We start from the raw sequence: 22,227 nt of genomic DNA on the forward strand, positions 1-22,227 counted from the left end.
TACTATTGTTATCACATCGCTCTTTTCGATATTTTGGCGGGCAAAACTATAAAAGAACAGCGAGCGACGAACAAAATATGATAAGACCGACCAGTGTAGTCATCGTGTATTCGTGTACATTATTTTAATCGTAATCGTGATTTTTTTTACCTCCATAATCATATTAATACCCGTATCTACAGGCGTACAGGGTACAGCCGTACTTGTAGGCACTCGTAGTGACAATTTATAGTTAACAATACAATTTATAGTACATAAGAGTTACTAAGAACAAATTGTGTATGTGAATTTAGCCCCACAGAAGTTTAGTTAGGTATAATACGTAATAGTGTAATACCTATCAAAATAATAAAGATATATCGTGTACACCTATATTATTGTATAGAGATAATCGTATAGGTAGTCATATTTAGGACATGAATTTCTACGTAAATACATATTTTTTGAATGAATATTTCTTAATTATGACTAAAAATAAGCACGTTTCATAACACACTCTTCATAAAATAAAACTTCTTTTATTTTACATACATATTTTTACAAATTTTGATGCAAATATTTATTATTAAATGGGTACCTATTTAACCAATGAGTAATTTCGTATTTTCATACGTAGGTGTCGTAGGTAGTATAGGTACAGAGCCGTGCCGTTAAAATTTAAGCGCAAAATTAAAAATATTCGCCCCCTATTTTATTTTTCATTATGCATTTCATTCCTATTTAATTGAATTTTAGATTTTGAACGAAGTGAGGAATGTATTGATTTTACAATGATGCGTAAGTTTTTTTTTTGTGTCTGTCAACACGTTTGGAGTAGAAATAATGCTTTGATTTTTGACTTCAGCCCCTCTTTGAAAAGGAAAATTCGTCTAGTTGGTACTTTGCCACTCTGGGAGGTCAAAAGTAAAAGTAATCTTCAAAAGCGTTAGGAAAAACCCTAAAAAAGTAACGAAAAAACTGGAAATTTTATGCATAATTAGTTTTCGACAAAATTGACTTTTTTATTTTGCTGTAACTCAAAAACGAATCATTGTAAACACTTGAAATTTTCAACAAATGTTTATATTAGTGTTATCTATTTACAATTAAAATTTTAAAATATTTTAACTTTTTTTAAGCTATTTGCAGACAATAAAAATTTTCGATTTTTTAAAAAAAAATTTCTTGAAATTACAATTTAAATATAAATAATAATATAATATATCCTAGACTGACAAATCACCTCCGTTCAGAATCGTTTTTCATATACAATGATACCTGTCACGTAGGTATAAAATAATTTAAAATTATAATACAAATCATAAATTATATTATACATATTATATTTACAAATGTATTATAAGAGCGTATATCATATGCGTATCATGTAAGTACTTAATTTTCCTGGACTTTTTTGAAGCAAAATCTTTAATGACGACTTCAAAATCGATGTTTTTCGTTATTTCATACTCAATTGACAATATTGCTGAATTGGTTAATCTCTATTGCGACATGGACAATACTTCTTAGTTAATTTCAATTTACTAAAGGAGCGTTCCCCGAAAGCGACGGCAACAGTGCTCGACGTGCAGTAGATTTTGAGATAAAGAATACCATAATAATTTATTATAAAGACAAATAAATAACAATACAAGAATAAAACGTTGTGGTTGACTAATTGTTATTCCTCATTTACTCGACCACAGTCGGAAATTTGTTTAGAAAAAATTTGTAATGATCCAAAATAATTGTAAAACAATAATCTTTCACATATATTTTATTTATGCTTAGTTTAAAATATTATTAAAAAAAATGTTGGCGCCCCTTTAAACCATACACCCCGGCGCATGCCCCCTTTCACACCACAGCTCTTAGTAGGTACCCATTGCATTTATCATAATATTAAATATTAATAAACGACGCCGTAATAAATAAGTCAATGGAGGTTTGAGTTTACATCTTTGATCATATTATCATAATATCATCGGTTAGAGGTTAGACATTTTATAAACTATGCCTAATATACAGTTGTTTTTGTTCATGCGTTCCTGAATTTAAATGAATTTGTTTTTTAAACTATGTGGAATTAAACAAGTACATTCATCAAACAATAAATTGCAAGATTTTTTAATGGAGCGATAGGTTTACGGTTTACTAATGGCTTCAAGGGCTCAAGGCGTAGGCACAGTACAAGTACAAACACGTTAATTTGTTCGTAACGGATACTACTTCAGTACCATACTCCATATATTATGCTGGAAAAGTTTAAACAATACTTTCAGATAAAATTTAACATGTGTAGTACAAGGATTTCATTGTGTGTAGCTGAAACATTTAAAGTAGGTACTACATTATACAGTTCCCCTTAGTTGCGATTAATGAATCGCAACTATAAAAAAAGCATTCTTAAAAGCTCCAATGGTAGAGTACTAAAATTGAAGGAATTATTTCTTAATTTGTGATTTTACTTGTAACAATCATGGTTCGCTGGGGTACCCTCGGATAACAATATTTGTATACTATTCCAACAATTTTGAAAAAGACGTTTTTTATATCTTGATTAGAATACTATACAATAGTTGTTATTTAAAAATGTATTAATATTGTACAAAATTATTAGCTAAAAATTGTTTTGCATATGTTTTCGCAAATTTTTGTTTTTTGAATTCGTTATAAATAAATTAGAAACATCAAATATAACAATAATTGTAAGTGTTGCGGTAGTGAAAAATGCAGAAAAAAATTATTTAAATTTAAGGAGTGCCTAAACGTTTTCTAGAATATTACTAAATAACATTACAAATTAAATTAAAGTACGTACTCATTAAAAATGTCGATTTAAACAATTTTAAAACTATGAACAAAAATATTTTTCTGATTAAAAACGAAAAGACATAAATGGTTATTGAATTTAAAATTTTAGATTCTGAACATAGCGATAAATAACTATATTGATTTTACAATGACATATTGACATGTGTTTTTGTATAATAATGCATAAGTAGTCAAAAAAATGATTTGATTTCAACTTTGAGGTTGGTTTTGGAAAGCAAATAGGATTATTTTTTTTATAAAAAAGGGGAGATTAAAATTAAAAATTCCAAGTATTTTTCAAAATAATCGGAAAAAAATTAAGGAAAAACTGAAATTTTTACGCAAATCCAGTTTTTAACAAAATTGATTTTATTTTATGGTGTAACTAGAAAACGAATAATTGTAGTTTTTTGAAATATTTTCTAAATATTTATAGATATAGACATTTTTTTATGTACTATACCTAGTATAATTTTAAAAACATTTTGACTCTATTTTAGCTAATTATTATAGATGTTTGAAGTTTTCGATTTTTTTATATTTGTTATGTACGTTTTGTAGTTAAAATGTATAAAGTGTATAATTTTTATAGCTAATAATAGGCTTGAAAGTATAAATCAAAGTTTTTAATAAATTATAGCCTATAGGTATTTCATACTGAAACCAAAAAATCTAAAAAATATATAAATATAATTTTTTTATAGACATTTTCAGTTAAAATTTGGACGAAATTATTATTTTAGTATATAAATTAAAACGATAATAATGAATATTGCGTTATAGTTCAAAAACATTATTCGCGGGGACATAACATGTTTATTGTTAATATATATATATATATATATATATTATATTTTAAGCACACAATGATGTAATCTAAAAATACAATATTCTCGGCAAAATCAATTTAATTTATTGTATTACTAATAGTAAAATAAATAACTTTTCCGAATATATCAAAAAACATTACATGAAATATGCTTATAGTGATATAGGCTGATTGACCGTCTTCGCTCAGAATTGTTTTTCGTATACAATGTTTAAATGATTTATCATTGAAATAAAATTTAACACATCCGTTGCAGTGATCCACTCAATTGAGTGTTAACATCTACTGTACAGCAGTGGTAACTACTTGCCCACCTTTTTTAAAAATTAAATTAAATCTAATCTACACTATCTAAAATATCAAATATGAAATAATATACTTAATTATCTTTAGTTGAAATTGCATGCACTTTCAGTCACTACAAACACATGTTGAGACATATCGTCAAAGAAAACAATAAAGATGAATGAATAAAACTAAAATATAATTTGTATAATACACCAGTTAATTTTTTTGTTAAATATTTCATGTTTTTAATACATATTTTGATATTTTTATTATTTAAAAATCCAAATCATAATATAAGTAGAAAATGAATTATTAAATAATTTAAGACCCACACACCCTACTCCTCAAAGAAAGTTTAAAATACGCTACTGATAAGTGATTACATCTTACATGGTTCCCAAAACAATATTTACCTGAAAGTTATATTAAAGAAATACATTTTGGAGGAAATGGTAATCGAACTATTTTCATTTTTGTTGGAAATATTTTATTATGTATGTATATGATTATATTATCCGGGAGCTTTTTTATTGTCGGAAAAAGTGGTTTTTTGCATGATGTTTAATTATACTCATCAATCTACCTGTCTTCCAATTTATTATATCTTCTTTTCTACTTCCTATAGAAAATTAAAAATCACTTAAATAATAAGGTAGGTACCAACGATTATCAAATAATTATATTGTAAATTACGATTTACATTTTGCAAGTTTTTTCAGTAGTTCTTTTCTTAAAAAAAAAAAATGTTTAATAATACTACACAAATGTGGAATTATATTCATAATTTAGTATAAATATATAAGAATTCTCAAGTACCTTGACCTAGTTTATATTGTATAGAAGTATAGGTATTTTAGGTGTAGGTGAAACTAAATGTGGATACTTATATATCATAAGTACTATATTGAGTATTGATTACATATTAGGTCTAAATACAATTACATTATTGATCCAAGGACGATAAAAGTCACTGACATCTAATTTACAGTATTTACTATAGATTACCTACACATGCATAATGTATATAGGTACTCTATTTGATTCACTTTACGTTTTTACATTAGTAATCATTATAAAATGGGCAATAGAAATAAAATAGATCATTCTTCTTAATCCCCAAAAGGTATTAATACGTTGACAACATTTGTGAAGTATAATTTCTTTATAGATTCATCGACTCATCGTGGATTTTATTGATAAAGTTTAAGTATAAGTATTTATATAATATTATTTGATTAATCTTGTAACTTTTAAAAATGACATCTTTTATCTTAAACTGTATTCTTTATACTATATTATACATATATTATATCATATTAAGGGGATTGAAAGTGGTGATTTTCTGTGTATTTTTAACATAAACGCGATGACATGAAAATTTAGACGTGATCTATTACTAACATAATGATTGATCTAGTAAAGCGATAAGAAATTAAGAACTCTGAAATCACATTTGAATTGGTTGCAGAGCTTTTTTGAGATACTTTCCTAAGTTTATAATATTTTAATTTTAGCTTCTTTAAAAATTGAAGTAGGATAATTTTTAATTTTTACTTATTTTTTTGTATGTTTTTGGGATTATGTGGATAAAAAAGGCGGGAAAGTCAATCTTAAGTAGAATTAACGAAAAATTCTAATCTGTTTTCAGAATTATTATTACTACGCAAGAGTAATTAGCACGTGGGAAATATAACACCTTTTTTATTCTTATATTATACTTACATACTTTTTTAAACAAAGACAAACTATCTTTGTTTCCAATTGGAATTAATTCTTATAAAAAAATCAATCATTTTTTTACTTTGTAATAACGTAAAAAAAAGAAAAAGCAATACTAAAATTAAACAGGCTAAAACAAGGTCTCAGCCTAATATTTGGTAATATTTAGGGCAAGTCTGAGGTATTCTTCCTTACACTTACAAGTGCTGGAAAATAAAACCTACTAGATATTAATATTAAATTTACGCAATTACCTTCCTCGTGATATTCGGAGGGCTCTCAAAGTTGTATAATCGAGAATATGATCAAGTACACCATATATAGAATAGATATATAAATTATATTAGTAATATAAAGTAAATTATAATCATACGTCTTACCTGTCTCGCAGCTGTATATATGTTATGCTGTAATATAATGTAAGGTGACATAAATAAATAACTCTCTGAACGTGCGAATAAATAATAATAATCCAAATAAATAGAACACTGTATTAGTTGGTTAAAAAAAGAAGTCCAATATTCACTCGCAGGATTCGGTATTGAGAGGTGTTTTTAATATGACTGGTGTACATGTATTGGTGAAAAAGACGACATGGTCATGCCGGCCAGAGTGGCTTCATCAGGTCTCTGCGTTTCCATGAAACTAGCCTTATACTTGGTGGCAAAGATCCTTATTCGGCCAACCTCTGTCTCTAGTGGTACACGAAAAAGTCTCACGTCTTACGTTCCATTGTTGAAAATACATGTGAGTTTCTACGTGACCTTACAATTTGAATCATTTCTTTCCTGATTGATGATAGAGTTATATTGAAAATAATCAATATTTGCGCGCGAAAACTTGACCGTTATTGATTTATTATATTTAAACTACTTATATATAATTATCAGGGATCGGATTTATATGTATTTATCAAACCAAACTATGTATTTACGTCAGCAAAATATGTACATAAATATGTGCTAAAAAAAATCAAAATATGTATTTTACTAATATGATTTATTTATTAATATTTAATTATATAATATATCCATATGAGTTTCTAATGAAACAAATTATATTTTAAATAGTAAAATCATTTAAAAAAAGGTGTTACAAATTATAAAATAGAAATAAAAAAAATAAAAATGCTAATTATCTTGATTACAATTTATGATAACAGCCATTTTGAAATTTTGAAATTCAAAAGATCTTCGATTTGGTCGTAAAATTGCCTTATACTGACTAAATGATCTTTCGACTTCCACTGATGTTATTGGACTGTATTGCATCATTTATACTATGTCTGAAGGAGTAAGTTATATCTACCGTAGATTAAGTTCAATAATTGGTATTATTTTGTTACTATGTTGTACTTTTGGAAATTTGGGAAATTTTTTGTATTGAAAAATACAATCGTACATAATTAATAATTATTAAAAAAATCGTAAATGAACAAATTGTCAAAATATGTAGGAAAAAATGGAATTATTGAAAAATATGTAAAAACATGTACTTATGGCAAAATATGTAAAAATATGTAAAATAAAATATAGTCAATTTCATTGGAAATCCCTTGAAACGAATTTATCACTCACTTAAATTAATTTATTAAGTCACAGTAAAAATATGTATTTACATATAAATCCGAGCCCTAATAATTATTATGATGTGTCATTATAACTTAATAATTAAATTTTTCTAAAGTTAAAAATAAAATAAAATTAGCTAGCGATTTTTGGTGCGTATAAGAGACACTAAGCCAAATCAGATTTTGTAATTAAAAACAATAAAAACTAATTGCACATTTGCACTTTTCAGTAAACCGAAATTAGAAGATTATTAGCAACCGGTAAAACGTTTTTATTAAATAAATCAATAATCTAAATCTAAAACAATGATTTGCATTTGGATATATAATTCCATTTTTGTAGTTATATTATCGTATTGATGGGCCAACAATAAATTCCACTAATATTTATAAACATTTACACCGGTCCTATAGAGAAGTACCACGAGAAGCAATTATTTCTAACCGGAGTCCCCTTAAATATGGAACTAGTATTACATCATTAATGTACTACTTACCTGACGACTGCCTAGCTGCCATATGAATAAATAATTTTTAATGAACTTCGTCAGTGCCTTCATCGCAAAACGAACGATTGATTTGCGTTAGCACATTTATGTTTACTTAACTTTTACTGCACGTAAACACGTCTGTACTACGATTTTGTCGATTCTTGATCATCAGATAACAGCCTGAAGATAGACATGTTTAGGCGTTGATTTAAAAGTCACCAATACATTATATTCAATCAGACCAAATTAAAATTAATATATAAGTAAAATTAGTTGTATTTTATTTTATTTACAAATGATAAATTCACAAATAGTATCTAAACAAATTATAAAGAATATACCAAACAGAAAAAAATCGAAAACTGAAACATTTTCAATAGTTTTTAAAGTAGAATATTTCAATTTGTTAAAAAAAATTAGATTCTGTTTTTGATGCTAAAATTGTATTTGACTTAGGTACTAAAATATTATTTTCAACTTTTAATAATATAATAATAAAACAATTTATATTAAAACTAATTATCAAGTTAGTATATTCTTAGGTGAGGCGCCGCCCTCACTTACCTCATCACAGCCCAAACTGCCACATGCTACCATATATAGTATATACCATCATCTACTCAAATGGCATAACGGCATTATTGACATAAATTAAATATTATATTAAAACTTATAAGTTATTATAATTTCTATAATATTATAATATGAAAGTACTTTTTTTGTAAACATTTGAAATAATGAAACTTTATTACATATTATATATAAATACAATGCAATAATAATATTTTTTAGTTTTTTTTAAAATGGTATTTGTACAGAATTAAAAAATTAACGAACATATTGTGAATACAATTGTATTAATAAAAATCTTTTTTTTTGTAATTAAATATCAATAATAATTGTTTATAGTAATAATAATAGTAATAACAATTTATTATTTCATTATTACTACTATTTATAGTATACGACTGTATTTTATATTCATTTATTATATTATATAAAAAAACATGTTCTGCTTACCGCGAGAGTTAGCTTTTCCGAATGGGAATGTGGGAGAGGGGGGAGGGTTAAATTATAAATTTGGTGCGAACAAGTGAACAACGTATGTGTATCAGTGTGGGCATGGAAATTGTTGTGAATTGTGGGTGCGCGTATATATAATATATACGTGTGGGGTTTTACACACGTCAGGTATAGTATGGTACAAGAAGTCGTATAAATAATCGATAATAATAATAATAATAATTTACAAGTCTTGAAATAAAAATCTCAACAATAATGAAAACGAAATTATAATGATAAAAAGTAATACAAACAAATTAAACGAAATTGAATTATATTACTTACAACTATTTTCTATCCGATAACAGTAAAATAATAATTATATATAATAATTTTATACTTTATAAATATATCGTTCAAACGTCTGTGCTCCGTCGTAGTCATACTGCGCTCTCGCGTTTGTTGACCGTTTGAAGCTTGTCCGGTGCGGGAACGATGACCGCGGCCGTCGGCGTGGACTGCTGTACGGGCGGCGAGGGCAACGGCGGTGACGGGACGACAATCACCGTCGCCGGATAAGCGCCCGCAAGATTATGCGGCGGCCAGGGCGGCGGTGGCGGTTCGACCACGTCCACTTCCAAGTCGGCGGGAAGTTGGTGCTGCTGCTGTTGTTGCTGTTGCTGTTGCTGCTGCTGATGCCAGTGTTGCTGTTGTTGATGGTGGTGTGGGTGGTTGTGCAGATTGTGATTTTGGTGGTGTTGGTGGTGGTGGTGGTAAGAGGACCGCGGTAGGGTGCAGTAAGCCGCGGCCGAAGACGTCGTCGTCGGATAATTGACGGCTCCCGCCGAAACGCCACCTTTGACCATGACGATCGGCTGCTTGACAGTGTAAACACGTGATAATATTATTATGCACGACGTAACTAATAATATATTTTATAAGTTATGACAAGGGCTTATGGAAATTTGCATATTTTTCATTAATAATTCAAAATACAACTAACTACTAAGTGTCTAAGTTATCTGGAAATGTGTTTCATAATATACCGGAAGATTTTAATAAGCATTTTTGCAAAATGTTTTACATATTTTTCTTCGTGTAGCAGAGCTAACTTTTAGATTATCAACGGAGCGTTGAATATATTTATTTTTCAATGTGTGTGTGTGTTTTTTGTCTGTCATTACAGTAAGAATGCAGTGGAAATGCAAAAATACATAGTCACAATATTTTTTTATAAACGTTTAAATAATTTTAACGACATAACGAAAATGTGTAAATTATTTAGTAGTAAACAATTAACAAAATATTTAAATTAAACACATGTGTGTACATAGCTAAGACTTAAAAATTTAATTTAAGGTTAACTCATAAATACGAGTATTTTATATTATAATACTAATTATCACAAATATTTATATTGGTATTATAAATATGTGATCACAATTTATTTTATGAATACATTTGAAATTTAAATTTGAACAAAATTACATATTTAAATGAAGAATAACGTTATTCTGTTATAATTAAAGAACATTATTCTCGAAGACTTAAAACTTTTACGTATATTTTTAATTTTACTATATCCAGTGGTATTTTCAAAGTATACATAGATTAGTTTAAAGCTATTACCTATTTATATCATTAAAAACCTATATACTACCTATTTGTACTGTTTTACAGTTGGGCGATATTGACTCAAAGTCAATTGTAATAATATAATAAATATAATATTTTTAGCAAAAATTAATTCAACTACCTACTACCTATATTACTAATAGCAAAATAAAGATTGCATTAATAGAAATAACGAAAAACCTATCATGAAATGTATTTAGTGATATAGACTGCTGACAGTCTTTCTTCGCTCAGTATCGTTTTTCATATACAATGATTTATAATCCTTTAATTCAAATTTAATACATAGATACATTACACTTTTAGAGTGTCTAATAACTAGGTTTATTCAAAATCTACTGTACAGCAGAATAGTTATCCATTCCCCCCTTTTTTCATAAATGCATTGCACTGCACATTTATGTTGTTGTTGAAATTGGTTAGAAAGAAATAGCGGAACGCTTTCCCATATATCAATAACGCGCTACACACGTTTTTTTTGTTAATCCGGATAGTTGTTGTACCAAAATAACATGGCAATAGTAAATAATCTACAATAAGCAATAAAAAAACTGTGTTGTGAAATAACAACGGTTATATATCTCGTATTTTTACGGGAATACTTTATCGTAAGGGTTTTTTTTGGACATTTAGTCCATAGTCAGTATAAGCTCTATATAGTTATAATACTGTTAACTCATACCTCATAAGGATATAATAAGATCGGATAATCTCTCTGATGTAATAAAAAGGGCAGTAGAAGTACTTAAAATATAATAATATTTTATTTATCTTTTTAAAGACTCGCAAGAAGAAAACCCAACTACTACATAATTAAGTTGCTGATAGTTATAATTAATACAGGTCACAGGTGGAGAGTAGAGTGCGATTAAAAATCAGAAATCAGTGTTACTTCAAACCGTTCATTATTTTCTAAACAATTGTGAATATTATTATTGTTTTTTTTTGAAAAGGACGAGTGGGTCATCTCAATTTGATGATAAGTTTAAAATACCTATAATTACCAACATTCGTCAAAAATTGTGTATTTAATATTATTTTAGTGTCATCATCGAATTAAGATATATATTAATAGATTATGTTAATATTTTAAGCTAAATATTTTATAGATACCACTGATACCTGCAGTGGTTTCCAAACTTTTAGCTAATGATGGACTTTTTTTGATAAAATTTAGCCGTGCGCTATTTTGCTGTGAATACTTTGAGCGACGTGAATAAAAGACGGACACTATTTCTCATTGATAAATAATTTAAAGCTCGTTCATCTCGGTAAAAATATCAGCCAAGTACGGAAGGAAGTTGACAAAACAGACAAAGCCGATCACCGGAAGTTGTCTATATAACGTAGGTATATCTGCATACTGCATTATTATGTGAATTTCGGAAGCCACAAACTATGAATACGTACTATATACATTGTGAATCAATTAAATATTAAAAACAGTTGAATAAAAAGATGGACACATTTTTTAATAATCTAATAAATATAGTTCTTAACATAAAATTAGTGTTACTATTATTAATATACTAATATATTTAATAATTATACTAAATTAATTTTATAAAATTTGAATTGAAATCAACAAAAATAATTGCAATAAATTGTAAATAATATTTTTTTCTATTTGAATTTGAATTGTGATCCCTTGGAATGGGCTCGTGGTATCTTAATTTTGGGAACCGCTTCTAAAAATTATACTAGGTACTGTAGTTTGTAAGCGTTCGTGATAATTATAACGAAATATCAACACAATAATGTCAATAACTAATACGTATCAATAATAGTTTTATTTTGAGTGAGAAGAATTGTTTTGCTCTAAAGAAGTAATTATAAATATATACTTTTAAATCAACTTATTATTTTCTAACAAATCATTATATACTAGATAAAATATTATGTAGAGGTATACGTGTTTTAATTGTAATTTTTTTTTATTGATTTTTAGTACTTACATCGGGTGGTTGTTGGTTATTTCTCTGCAGATTGCCGCCGCCACCGCCTCCACCATAATATTGCGTATTGATAACGACGGGCCGACGGAGCGTCATGACGCCCGAGTGGTATTGTCCTGCGGGGTTGTTGTAACGGTTGTGCTGATGGACCTGCTGTTGACGGTGGTTGTGTATCGGGGATGAAGACGTGGATGAAGCCATGATGAGAGTCATGGAGTCAACCGGGTCACCAAGATCTGTAGAAAACCACGATTATTTCATCGTAAATTAATGTAAATAACGATGAAAATTATTTGTAGTGATGGGCAAACAATTAAAAACAGTTTTTCGTGTATGTATCTATATACAAAAAAAAATTCCTAAGTAATTTTTGTTCTTTTGAAGAAAAAAAATATTTATAACTCCACGATTTTAGATTGAATTGAATTTTTATAATATTTGCAATGGTAAATAATTGTTTTAAATTATTTTCTCGGACAGAAATAATCGTGCAGTGTATGACGTACGTGAAACTCTTTTTAATTTTATTTAACTCGTTTAAACTTTAAATGTTTGTTAATAAAAATAACTATCTATTCGGTATTTGTACTTCAACATTCGTAAAAATGAATATTCTGCTTTCGTTTGTGGAATAAAAAATATGTAGGTTATTGTCTTTAACAACACTGCAATAAAAATAGTAATTACAGTGTTATAAATCGTAAGCATAACTCGATCCAAAATACCAATAAACTTAAATTTGTAAACAAATTTCAAATAGTATATTTTATAACTGTTATATAAAAATATAATAATAACATTTTAAATTTTATGACAATTCACTTGCGAATTCTCAAAGCACATCATTTTCGATAGGTATAATACGTTTTTATTAGCCGTTAGAATCATCATTAGCTAAAAGGTCATGTTCGATTATCTTATAATATAATTATCATATATTATATTATTATTAGTTATTACGATGAAGAGTATTATATTTTTAAACTTTTCAATACTAAATTATAATTACACGGTGTTTAAAAAGGATATTTTATTACACGGGTCCAATTTTTGATTAACACGAAATAACCGATCGCAGCATAACATATTACATAATTATTATATAATGTATAATGCTATGATACATTTAAAAATGTATAATTAAGGATCGGATTTATGAGAGATGCCCAAGGACCATCATTAGCATCTCCCCAGTGAAAAAAAAATCAAAAACTGAAATGGCAATTAGTTATAATTAAATACATCAAGTATTGTAAGATACTAACGTAAAATAATTAAAATACTTATTAATAATTAATCAAATACGTATTTTAAATACTTTCTCAATGCATTTGTATTTAGAATCAAATACTAATTAAATCGTGTCAAAGAAAAAAAATGAGAAATGGATGTTGCCTTCTAGACAGAATTTAATATATACTAAAATATAAAATATTACAAATCTAATTTTATTATTATTCATTAGTATATCATTTATGAAGTATGGATCTAGTGTACTGTACAATATTATCACAGTAAATTATTGATATATAAAACCACTTTGTAATGCGTAAAATATATTCGTTTTGTGTGAATTTATACCTAATCGAACATTTAATAAATTTAAATTAACTTGTATCTATAAATTAAACAATGTAAGACATAAAACAATGCTAAAAATATTTTGGTTGAGTTGATATTTTACAAGGTGCAACAAAACGTAACGTAATAAAAATGAAAATATTCGAATGCATCTATAAAATACTAATTGAAAGTGTCTGTATTTATACCACTGGTCCAGAGATATTTAAAAATACTAGATTATCAACTGTCATGGCCCAATATACCTATATACATACCTATACGTATAAAATAATGTCCTCAATGAAATAGCCGAATAAAAATAAAATCTATTAAATCTATAAGAGGTGCGAATGTTTTAGAATTTAACTTAAAAAGAGACACTTTTGAAGTATTTTAACCACAGATATACATATATCTTAATGATTAATTGTTTTTATATATCAGTGATTTTGACATAATAATAATAAATATAATATATTATATTTTAATCTATTTTAAATGCACTTTTATCTGCAATACTAACAACATAAACATTCACCTCTTGGATAACGAATAGCGGCTATTTTGTTGACGACAATAATCTATCAAAGTATCCGGCTATCTGGTATTTTCTATACACGTCATGCAATTTGTACTCGTTTTATTTTTTTATTTTTGCCGATTATTGAAGTATATATTATTTTAAATACTTTTAAAAATAATTATCTATGTGATGTGTACTTGAATACTTTTACAAGGTTTCCTATGTACAATAAGACAAAGAAAACTGATATAGATCCTTACCACTGTTGTAGTTATTGTATACGTTGCCGGGCGACATGAGTGGCGCCGGAATGATGTCCGGGTTCTTGCTGTGGTACGACTGTGGTATTCGCCCCGGTCCTGGTTGGTCGTTGGCGGCCGAGCCCGACAGTGACATCTTTTGCTGCAACGATGGCTTGCACGTCGCGCCGTACGACGACTGATGCGCGTTGTTGGAGGACGGCGTGCCACGCAAAAGGGTTGTCGGGGACACGCGCGAAGGTGGCACGAGCGCGATCGGCGCTCCGGAGATCACGTCCTGCTGCGATCCACCGCCGTCCGTGCAAGAGGCGCCGATCGGCGTGCTCCTGCCTATCGTGTTGCTGCAGATCCTCTGCAGACCGCCGACCACTCGGCCGCCGACCACGTTGCCGCAGTGGAACTCCTTGCCGTTGTCGGTAGCGTTCATGTTCTTGCCGCCGTTGCTGTTGCCGTTGCCGAAGTTCGCACCGCCGTTGTTGTTATTCGGCATCGCGCCATTCGGCGGCACCGCGCAACCGTCCACATTGGCCGGCTGACAGTGCACCGGTCCGTCCGGCTTGTTGCCGGGTCCAGCAATGCAAACCGTACTCGCGTCCACTATAGTCCGTTCCGGTCCGCGGCCGTTGTCCCGGTCGTCTTCGTCGTTGTCGTCGCCGTCGTCGTCGTCCCGCCGGTACCGCAGGAACGTGGCGGCGCCGCAAGCAACCACCACCAACGACCCGGCAACGAGCAGCACAATAGCCATAGCGCGCGTCATCCGAAAATCGCCCACCCCGCCGCCATTCTCTTGCAGCCTTCGATCTGCAAACCACCCCACGCGTATACGATTAGCTACAGAACTATACACCTAATACGTTTGTACAATAATATACAAATAATATGTATATAGTATATACAACCTCGCCGAATTAACTATTATTACCTATTTATTTAGTTTTACAAAATAAAATATACCGAACGGCTTTAAATTATTTATATCATTAATAATGAATTTACAAAAACACAATGAGAGAAAAAAGAATGATCTGTGTACTAAAGAGAAGTATTACAATCTCGATTAATCCTAGTCAGGGGTGCATTATTCGCAAAATTAGTCTGACTAACCTAGCTGTATTAAGCTGTATTACCTGCAAGTTTGCAGGAGTGATTATGTAGGTACCCAAATACTGAGTCGTTCTAGGAGATGCGGATCATTTAATAGTCCCCCTCCAAATAATACTATTTACATTCCTCATCTAAAAAGTTAAGATCTAGAATTGCATAACAGGTCCATAGTCCTAATCCTCTGAGTGTCGGATGCAGTGTGAATATTTATTTTAGACTAAGTATTCTAGTATTTTTTTCTGGTTTTACTTGAAAACATGTTTTTTTTATAGGGTTTATCCAATTTAATTTTAAGCTATAATAGATATTATTATTATTATTACTATTATTCTATACATTTTTTGTGGATTAAGTTTGTGATGGGGTTTCTGGCCTCAAATTACAGGTCTGATGTTCGTCTCACAAACGTGGCTGTATTTAATAAAACAATTATAAGTAATAATTACAATTAATTTCAAATTTTGTATTGATTTATCTAAATATAATAATATTAATAATATACAACTAACATCATGCATGTATTTTTTTTTTTAATTGTCGAGTATTTATTATTTAACATATTATTTTAAATTTCTAAAATTTTATCTTTGGTCACGGAGTATTTGGTTTTTGAATACTTAAAAGCACATAATGCAATATATACATGTTTCTTAAAAGAACAAGAGTGATTACATAAATCAAAGAACGAAAAACAGGTTTGAAACTTTGGGAATTTACAAGTAAGTAGTTTTAATAAATACATTAAATAATATAATCTATGTATTATGGAATACAATTTCTTTAAAGTTAAGAAAAAAAAATATCTTAAAGCTTTGAACTAAACCAGTAAAATAATTGTAAAATACAATGAATTACTACTTAATATATATTATAAATACAATATAGGGACATTTTATTAAACTTTGTAATAATTTTGTAATAGTATATGATACACTATTAATATTATTAATATTACACGTTGACAGAATAAAATAGAAAAATTCATTGAAAACTTTATAAAAATATATTCAATTTTGTACTTAGCCTTAACGTGGGTGTTCAGTTTGTATTTAATAATTGATAATGAATTGTAACATCATGTACTTAAGGATAAATTCATTATTCATAACTCAATATAATGATTTAATTTTTTTTTTTTTTAATAGTTAACGTAAATAATAATAAATAGACAATATAGGAAAACATTTTTTTTTTACGTTTTGTGTTTATAAGGTTTATTGATTTGTAATGCTATGCATGATAAATGTGCACTAAGTTAATTGCAGGTTAAGTTAGGATATGTTATATCTATGTACTTTATAATATAGATGCTTTTAAATCAATTGAAATAAACTCTTTCTAATTTTTGTCTTCTACGGTTGGTGTTTTAACATTTGGACTCATACGCGTTATTGCACTTTTAATTAATACTGCAGTACAACTTGACATATTTACAACAAGTAATTATAACCCTCCCCCTATAAATGTATTCTCTAGGGTAGGTAAAGGGGATAAAAATCGCAAGAGGTAATAATCACCTATAGTGTAACAGGCGCTTTTTGCCCCTTTAGATATAATAAACTTGGTTGTAACGAGGGAATACTAATTTGTAGGGTAACAACATTGACTGTAGTTACACAAGAGAATTGCTACCGGCCTCTGTAAATATATTATATGATGAAAACTGTTAAAGTATAAATATTCAATGACACTGCAGCTAGGATTCACATTAAATAATATAAATGAATACTTTTTTAATTAGACTTAACATTTGTAATTAGTTGTAGGGAATGCTATTTGCATTGATTTATTTGCTTAATATTTTATTGTTAATAATTTTTTAACTTTCTATGACATTTTTGAATACTTTTACTTTTTACCTAATTTGTTACACTAAATCACTTTTGTTTATGAGATTTTTAATTTAAATGTATCTAATAGGTTAGAGTATCTATTGTTTCAACCAAATTAAAATATAAACTTAATATTTGTTCTTTTTTAGTAGATTTTATATTGTACAAAAAGTCCAATATACTTTGCAAATAATATATTATACCCCAATTGGCAATTATTTAAAAAAATATATTAAACATATTGTTCAAATATACTTTTTTGTAAACACTACCTTACACGATTTACCAAACAGCAAACACATGTATACATCAATATTTTATACTTTTTATTTTATACAATAGTGTATAATATTAAATTATTAAAATTCAGCTTGCTTTTTAATTTTATCAATATTTAAATGATACTTACCACGTTCTTGTTCTCGTTGTTGTTCCAATAGTAAATTTCGGGCTCTGTCAGGATCTTGACCTTCAATTGTGGTCATTGTATTTGAAATTCCATTCTGATTTTGTTCATTAGAATCAACTGTCGTCATCCCCATTGGTATTGATACCATTAATGTTAATGGTTCTGACCTTCCTTTGGCATTACTAGCCATCACATCGACTCTATAAACAGCCCCTAGTTTCAATCCTCTTGCTACAAATACTTTTACTGGCGGAGAAGCTGCATTTTCTGATCTTTTATTTTCATCTGAATTTAAATCTGAGTAACCTGGTTGGTCTTGTTCATCAATACCTGTTATATTAAGTACTAAATCACCACCCAAATCATCGCCACCTAAGTCTGAATGTTGGACTTTAGAATCCTCTCTAATTTCGGCCCATAAACGCTGAGGTAAGCCACCATCATATCCTTCGGTGCATCTAATAAAAATGTGAGATCCTGAGTTTTTAGAACTTCTTAATCTTCTTGTACCATTTAGATTCATGGCAGCTCTAGAGTTTACTACTGTACAATTAGTTACACGATCTGGTCGACCTGTAAACAATATTTATTTTATAGTTAATAGATAAGCACTCTTATGAAGCGTTTACTTATAAATATATAAAAACGTATTATAATTAATATGTATATACAAATATTATAGAAAATTCCGCTTACTAACCTGCAGCAATAACGTGATAGACGCAAGGATGTGCTTGCATACCCACTCGATTTCGAGCCCAACATTCAACCGTTCCGTAGTCAAAATCTGTTCTTGGAGCATAAGTTAATACTCTGGATGAATTTAAAGAAGAACCAGCTAAATTTCCAATACTACTGAACCGTTGTTTGATTAAGGATCCCGTCGAAGTTGATCCAGCTCCACCACCAGTAGCAATTGAAGAAATTGTATTGTTAAATGACCAACGATATTCTGTTGGTGGAGGATTAGCTTGTACATGGCAAGCAATCGTTACGGTTTCTTTTTTTGCTACACCATAAACCACTCGTTGAACAGCTTTCCCAGCACTATTACTTGGTGTACACGTCGGAGCGTCTAAAATAAATTCGTACATTTTTTTTTTTAATTTTACTTCATATAATATTTTATTATTTATCATAGTATATATGGAAACTTACAGAGAACATCGAGATGAATGGATTTGCTATGAGGTCCGGGACCTTCGGCGTTTTCAGCACCACATGTATAATGACCCGATTCACGGCGACTGACTCCTTGTAACACTAATGACTGATTACTGATAATAATTGTTGTAGTTGATCCACTTCCTGTCATCAAACCACTTCCGCCAGCATTGTGATGAAGTTCAACGCCCTAAGATATTGAAAATAAACAAATTTATAATAAATAGGTAACGTAAAAACAAAAATAAACACTAAAAACCATTAAAAATACTATAAAAAAATTAATAATATTTTAAAATATTATTTAAATACTATAAAAAATTAATAATATTTTAAAATATTATTTAAATACTTAAGATTTTTATAATATTTAAAAATATGAACATTTTGAAAACGATGTTTTATATATTATTATATTTTAAGTAATATTCAATAAAAATAATCGTACTAATAAATTAGGTATATTTTTTTTAAATTGTATAAATGATTTGAATTTAAAATCGATAAAATATACTATAATTTAATAACGTACATCTCGTTTCCATTGGACTTTGTACGCAGGTGGCACAGCATCCACCGTACAATCGAAATAAACGTCTGTACCTTCACGAATGTCATCTGCTCGTAAGTTTGTACCCAATGTGATTTGAGTTTCAGGAACATCTATAAAATTATATTTTTAAGGTGTGGACTATATAAAACTGATAATTATTTATAGCATTAAACCCTGTAAAAGATACGACGCGTACCATATAATAATATGTCGTATTATCGTTGCCAAGGAATTACGCAAGCAATTTATAATAATATGATCTGTTCAATAATATTTTTTTTTTTCAATTCCCAGCAGTTACTATATAGTATCAGCACCGGTAACTTATTAGCTGGGTGACTTAACTTTTTGGCGGGTAGGGTAGCGTTTGAATAACGAGACGATAAGAGGGGTGGAAGAGCAATTTCACGACCGATTGACCACGACGCGGATGGGACCCCACCCGTCTCGTATATATACAATAAAAAATGCCCTTGCTATTTATGCCACCGACTCTGTATAGTTTTTATCATAATAAACGCCGAGACATTGTGAGTTAACTTATTTTTTATGTACGCAGAGCACACTTTTTCTTTTATACGAAATTGGCACGGCGACAGAGTTCAACGAGAAATGGTCCGGACATAACGACAATGACGAGCTATAGCAGCGCAGCGTTGCGGGATGACAGAATGACAGTTTTACGTAGTAAAGCCAACCAACAGTAGCTAGTGTATACGTTAAGTATATACATACATACGATAACTTATAACTTATAGTATGTATTTTATAATACATTTTTTAAAAAGGTGAATTGATGGAACGTACGTTTAAAAAATACGTTACCTTCACCGTAATATATATTGATTTATACTTGTATGTTAGGTTTATATTGTATGGTTATGGTAATAAACCCAACAAGCAAAGTTTGTCTATTGTATGGGTTCGACATTATACATTGTTTTCAAAATAATATTTTCATGTTTATATTTTCCGTTATATTTAAGTTCTCGTTTATAATAAAATGACTAATTTTCATTTTTTTTAAAACGTTAAATTTTCATATATTTTAGATTACTTTTACCTTAATTTCTTGTGAATATAATGTTACATTTTAAATTAAAAAACCCAAATCCCAAAAATCTTTAGGTTACATTTTGCTTTTTAGATTATTTAACAATGAAAATAAAATATAATTACATTCATAATTTCTAAAATATATGCGTTAATAACAATTTTATTATAAGGTAAAACAAATATCTTATTCGATATAAGAACAAAAATATTTTATACTAAGTCATAATTTATGAACAAATAATAATTTTAGTTAAATCAATAAGGTTTACAAAAATGTTTTATTTCATTAGTTTACATTATTACTTATTACGTATTATAAAATATCAAGTATTAGTAAACTGTAAAAATTTTAAGTTTTAAAGCCTATAACAGTTATTACAGTCATTGCGAATTGACCGCAAGTTTATATTTTGTACAGACCTATTAAGTGCGTATCAGAAAACAGAATTTGATGTTAATGTTAATAATTGGTTTTACCTAATCTTATATAACCTGAGTTACCTATTAAAAATGTGATAAAAAAATTTAATATAATATAATATATAATACATATTATATTATAAAATATTATACCATTTACTACCCCATAATAACTAATTACTTAAATGTATAGGAATAATTATTAATTTTAATTAATATCCGAGTTTAGAATATTTGTAAATATCAATGTTATCATCAGTATCTTAACTCTCAGATTCACAAGATTTAATTGATGAGGATATTAATAAAGTTGAACGTGTTATTTAAATGAAACATAAATCTCCTGATTAATCGATTAAACAATCACATTTTTCTCAATTTGTGTAAATAATCAAATGGCTTGAAGAATGATTAAAATTAATATTATACATTAATATATATATTTTTTTTAGAAGTACAAAGAACAGTCTGTAGTTAATTATTATAATTACAATAATCAAAGAATAAGTTGAAAATATAGCAAAAAGTAAAACTGGCACTGCGTAATGAGAACAATTTATATTGTCACTTGGGTATTTAGATAGTATACATTAATTGCCAAGATTTAGAATTACAAAGATTTTTTTAGAAAATAAAATACACACGATCAGTCCAAACATTAAGGGAATGACGTGATTAGAATAAGTAGAATATAATCTCTCGAATAATAGTAAAGTCTGAAAGTACCTATGCTCTATACCAAACTTCTAACGATCTGTTAGAAGTAATAATTTATAGGAAGAGACTAGATATGTCGTAAACAACTGAACTTAAGTTTCTTGGTAGGTACAATTTACTAAGAACTGTCTATAAACACTAAAACAAAACCTGAATACCGCTCTCCTGAAACTTACAAGTTTGCGGCATTATTCTAACATATAGCAAGTATAATTATTTTATAAAGTCTATTTTGTACTTCAATTTCAGCTTTAATGATTTGGACAGAATATACAATTTCACAATAAACTAAATATTTAGTTAACAACTAACATGTTAATAAGTGTTTAGCTGTTAATAACATA

General features: G+C 28.6%; 1 protein-coding gene across 2 annotated transcripts in view; it reads right to left on the bottom strand.

Moving 5' to 3' along the window:
- Nucleotides 1–7,942: 7,942 nt before the first annotated feature.
- Nucleotides 7,943–22,227, bottom strand: part of LOC132924030 (uncharacterized) — a 59,389-nt gene continuing 45,104 nt past the window's right edge. Inside the window, exons 9-15 of one of the 2 annotated variants that reach the window (XM_060988087.1) lie at nucleotides 19,670–19,800; nucleotides 19,132–19,327; nucleotides 18,674–19,048; nucleotides 17,974–18,546; nucleotides 14,629–15,429; nucleotides 12,283–12,518; nucleotides 7,943–9,570 (exon numbers count right to left, since the gene is read on the bottom strand). In XM_060988087.1, the coding sequence (XP_060844070.1) occupies nucleotides 9,133–9,570; nucleotides 12,283–12,518; nucleotides 14,629–15,429; nucleotides 17,974–18,546; nucleotides 18,674–19,048; nucleotides 19,132–19,327; nucleotides 19,670–19,800 (2,750 nt within the window). In that variant the 3' untranslated portion in view covers nucleotides 7,943–9,132. The remainder of the gene's footprint in view (nucleotides 9,571–12,282; nucleotides 12,519–14,628; nucleotides 15,430–17,973; nucleotides 18,547–18,673; nucleotides 19,049–19,131; nucleotides 19,328–19,669; nucleotides 19,801–22,227) is intronic. The other variant, XM_060988088.1, reaches the window with a different exon arrangement.

This window comes from Rhopalosiphum padi, chromosome 3 (genome assembly GCF_020882245.1).
Source record: "Rhopalosiphum padi isolate XX-2018 chromosome 3, ASM2088224v1, whole genome shotgun sequence".
Classification (NCBI taxonomy): domain Eukaryota; kingdom Metazoa; phylum Arthropoda; class Insecta; order Hemiptera; family Aphididae; genus Rhopalosiphum; species Rhopalosiphum padi.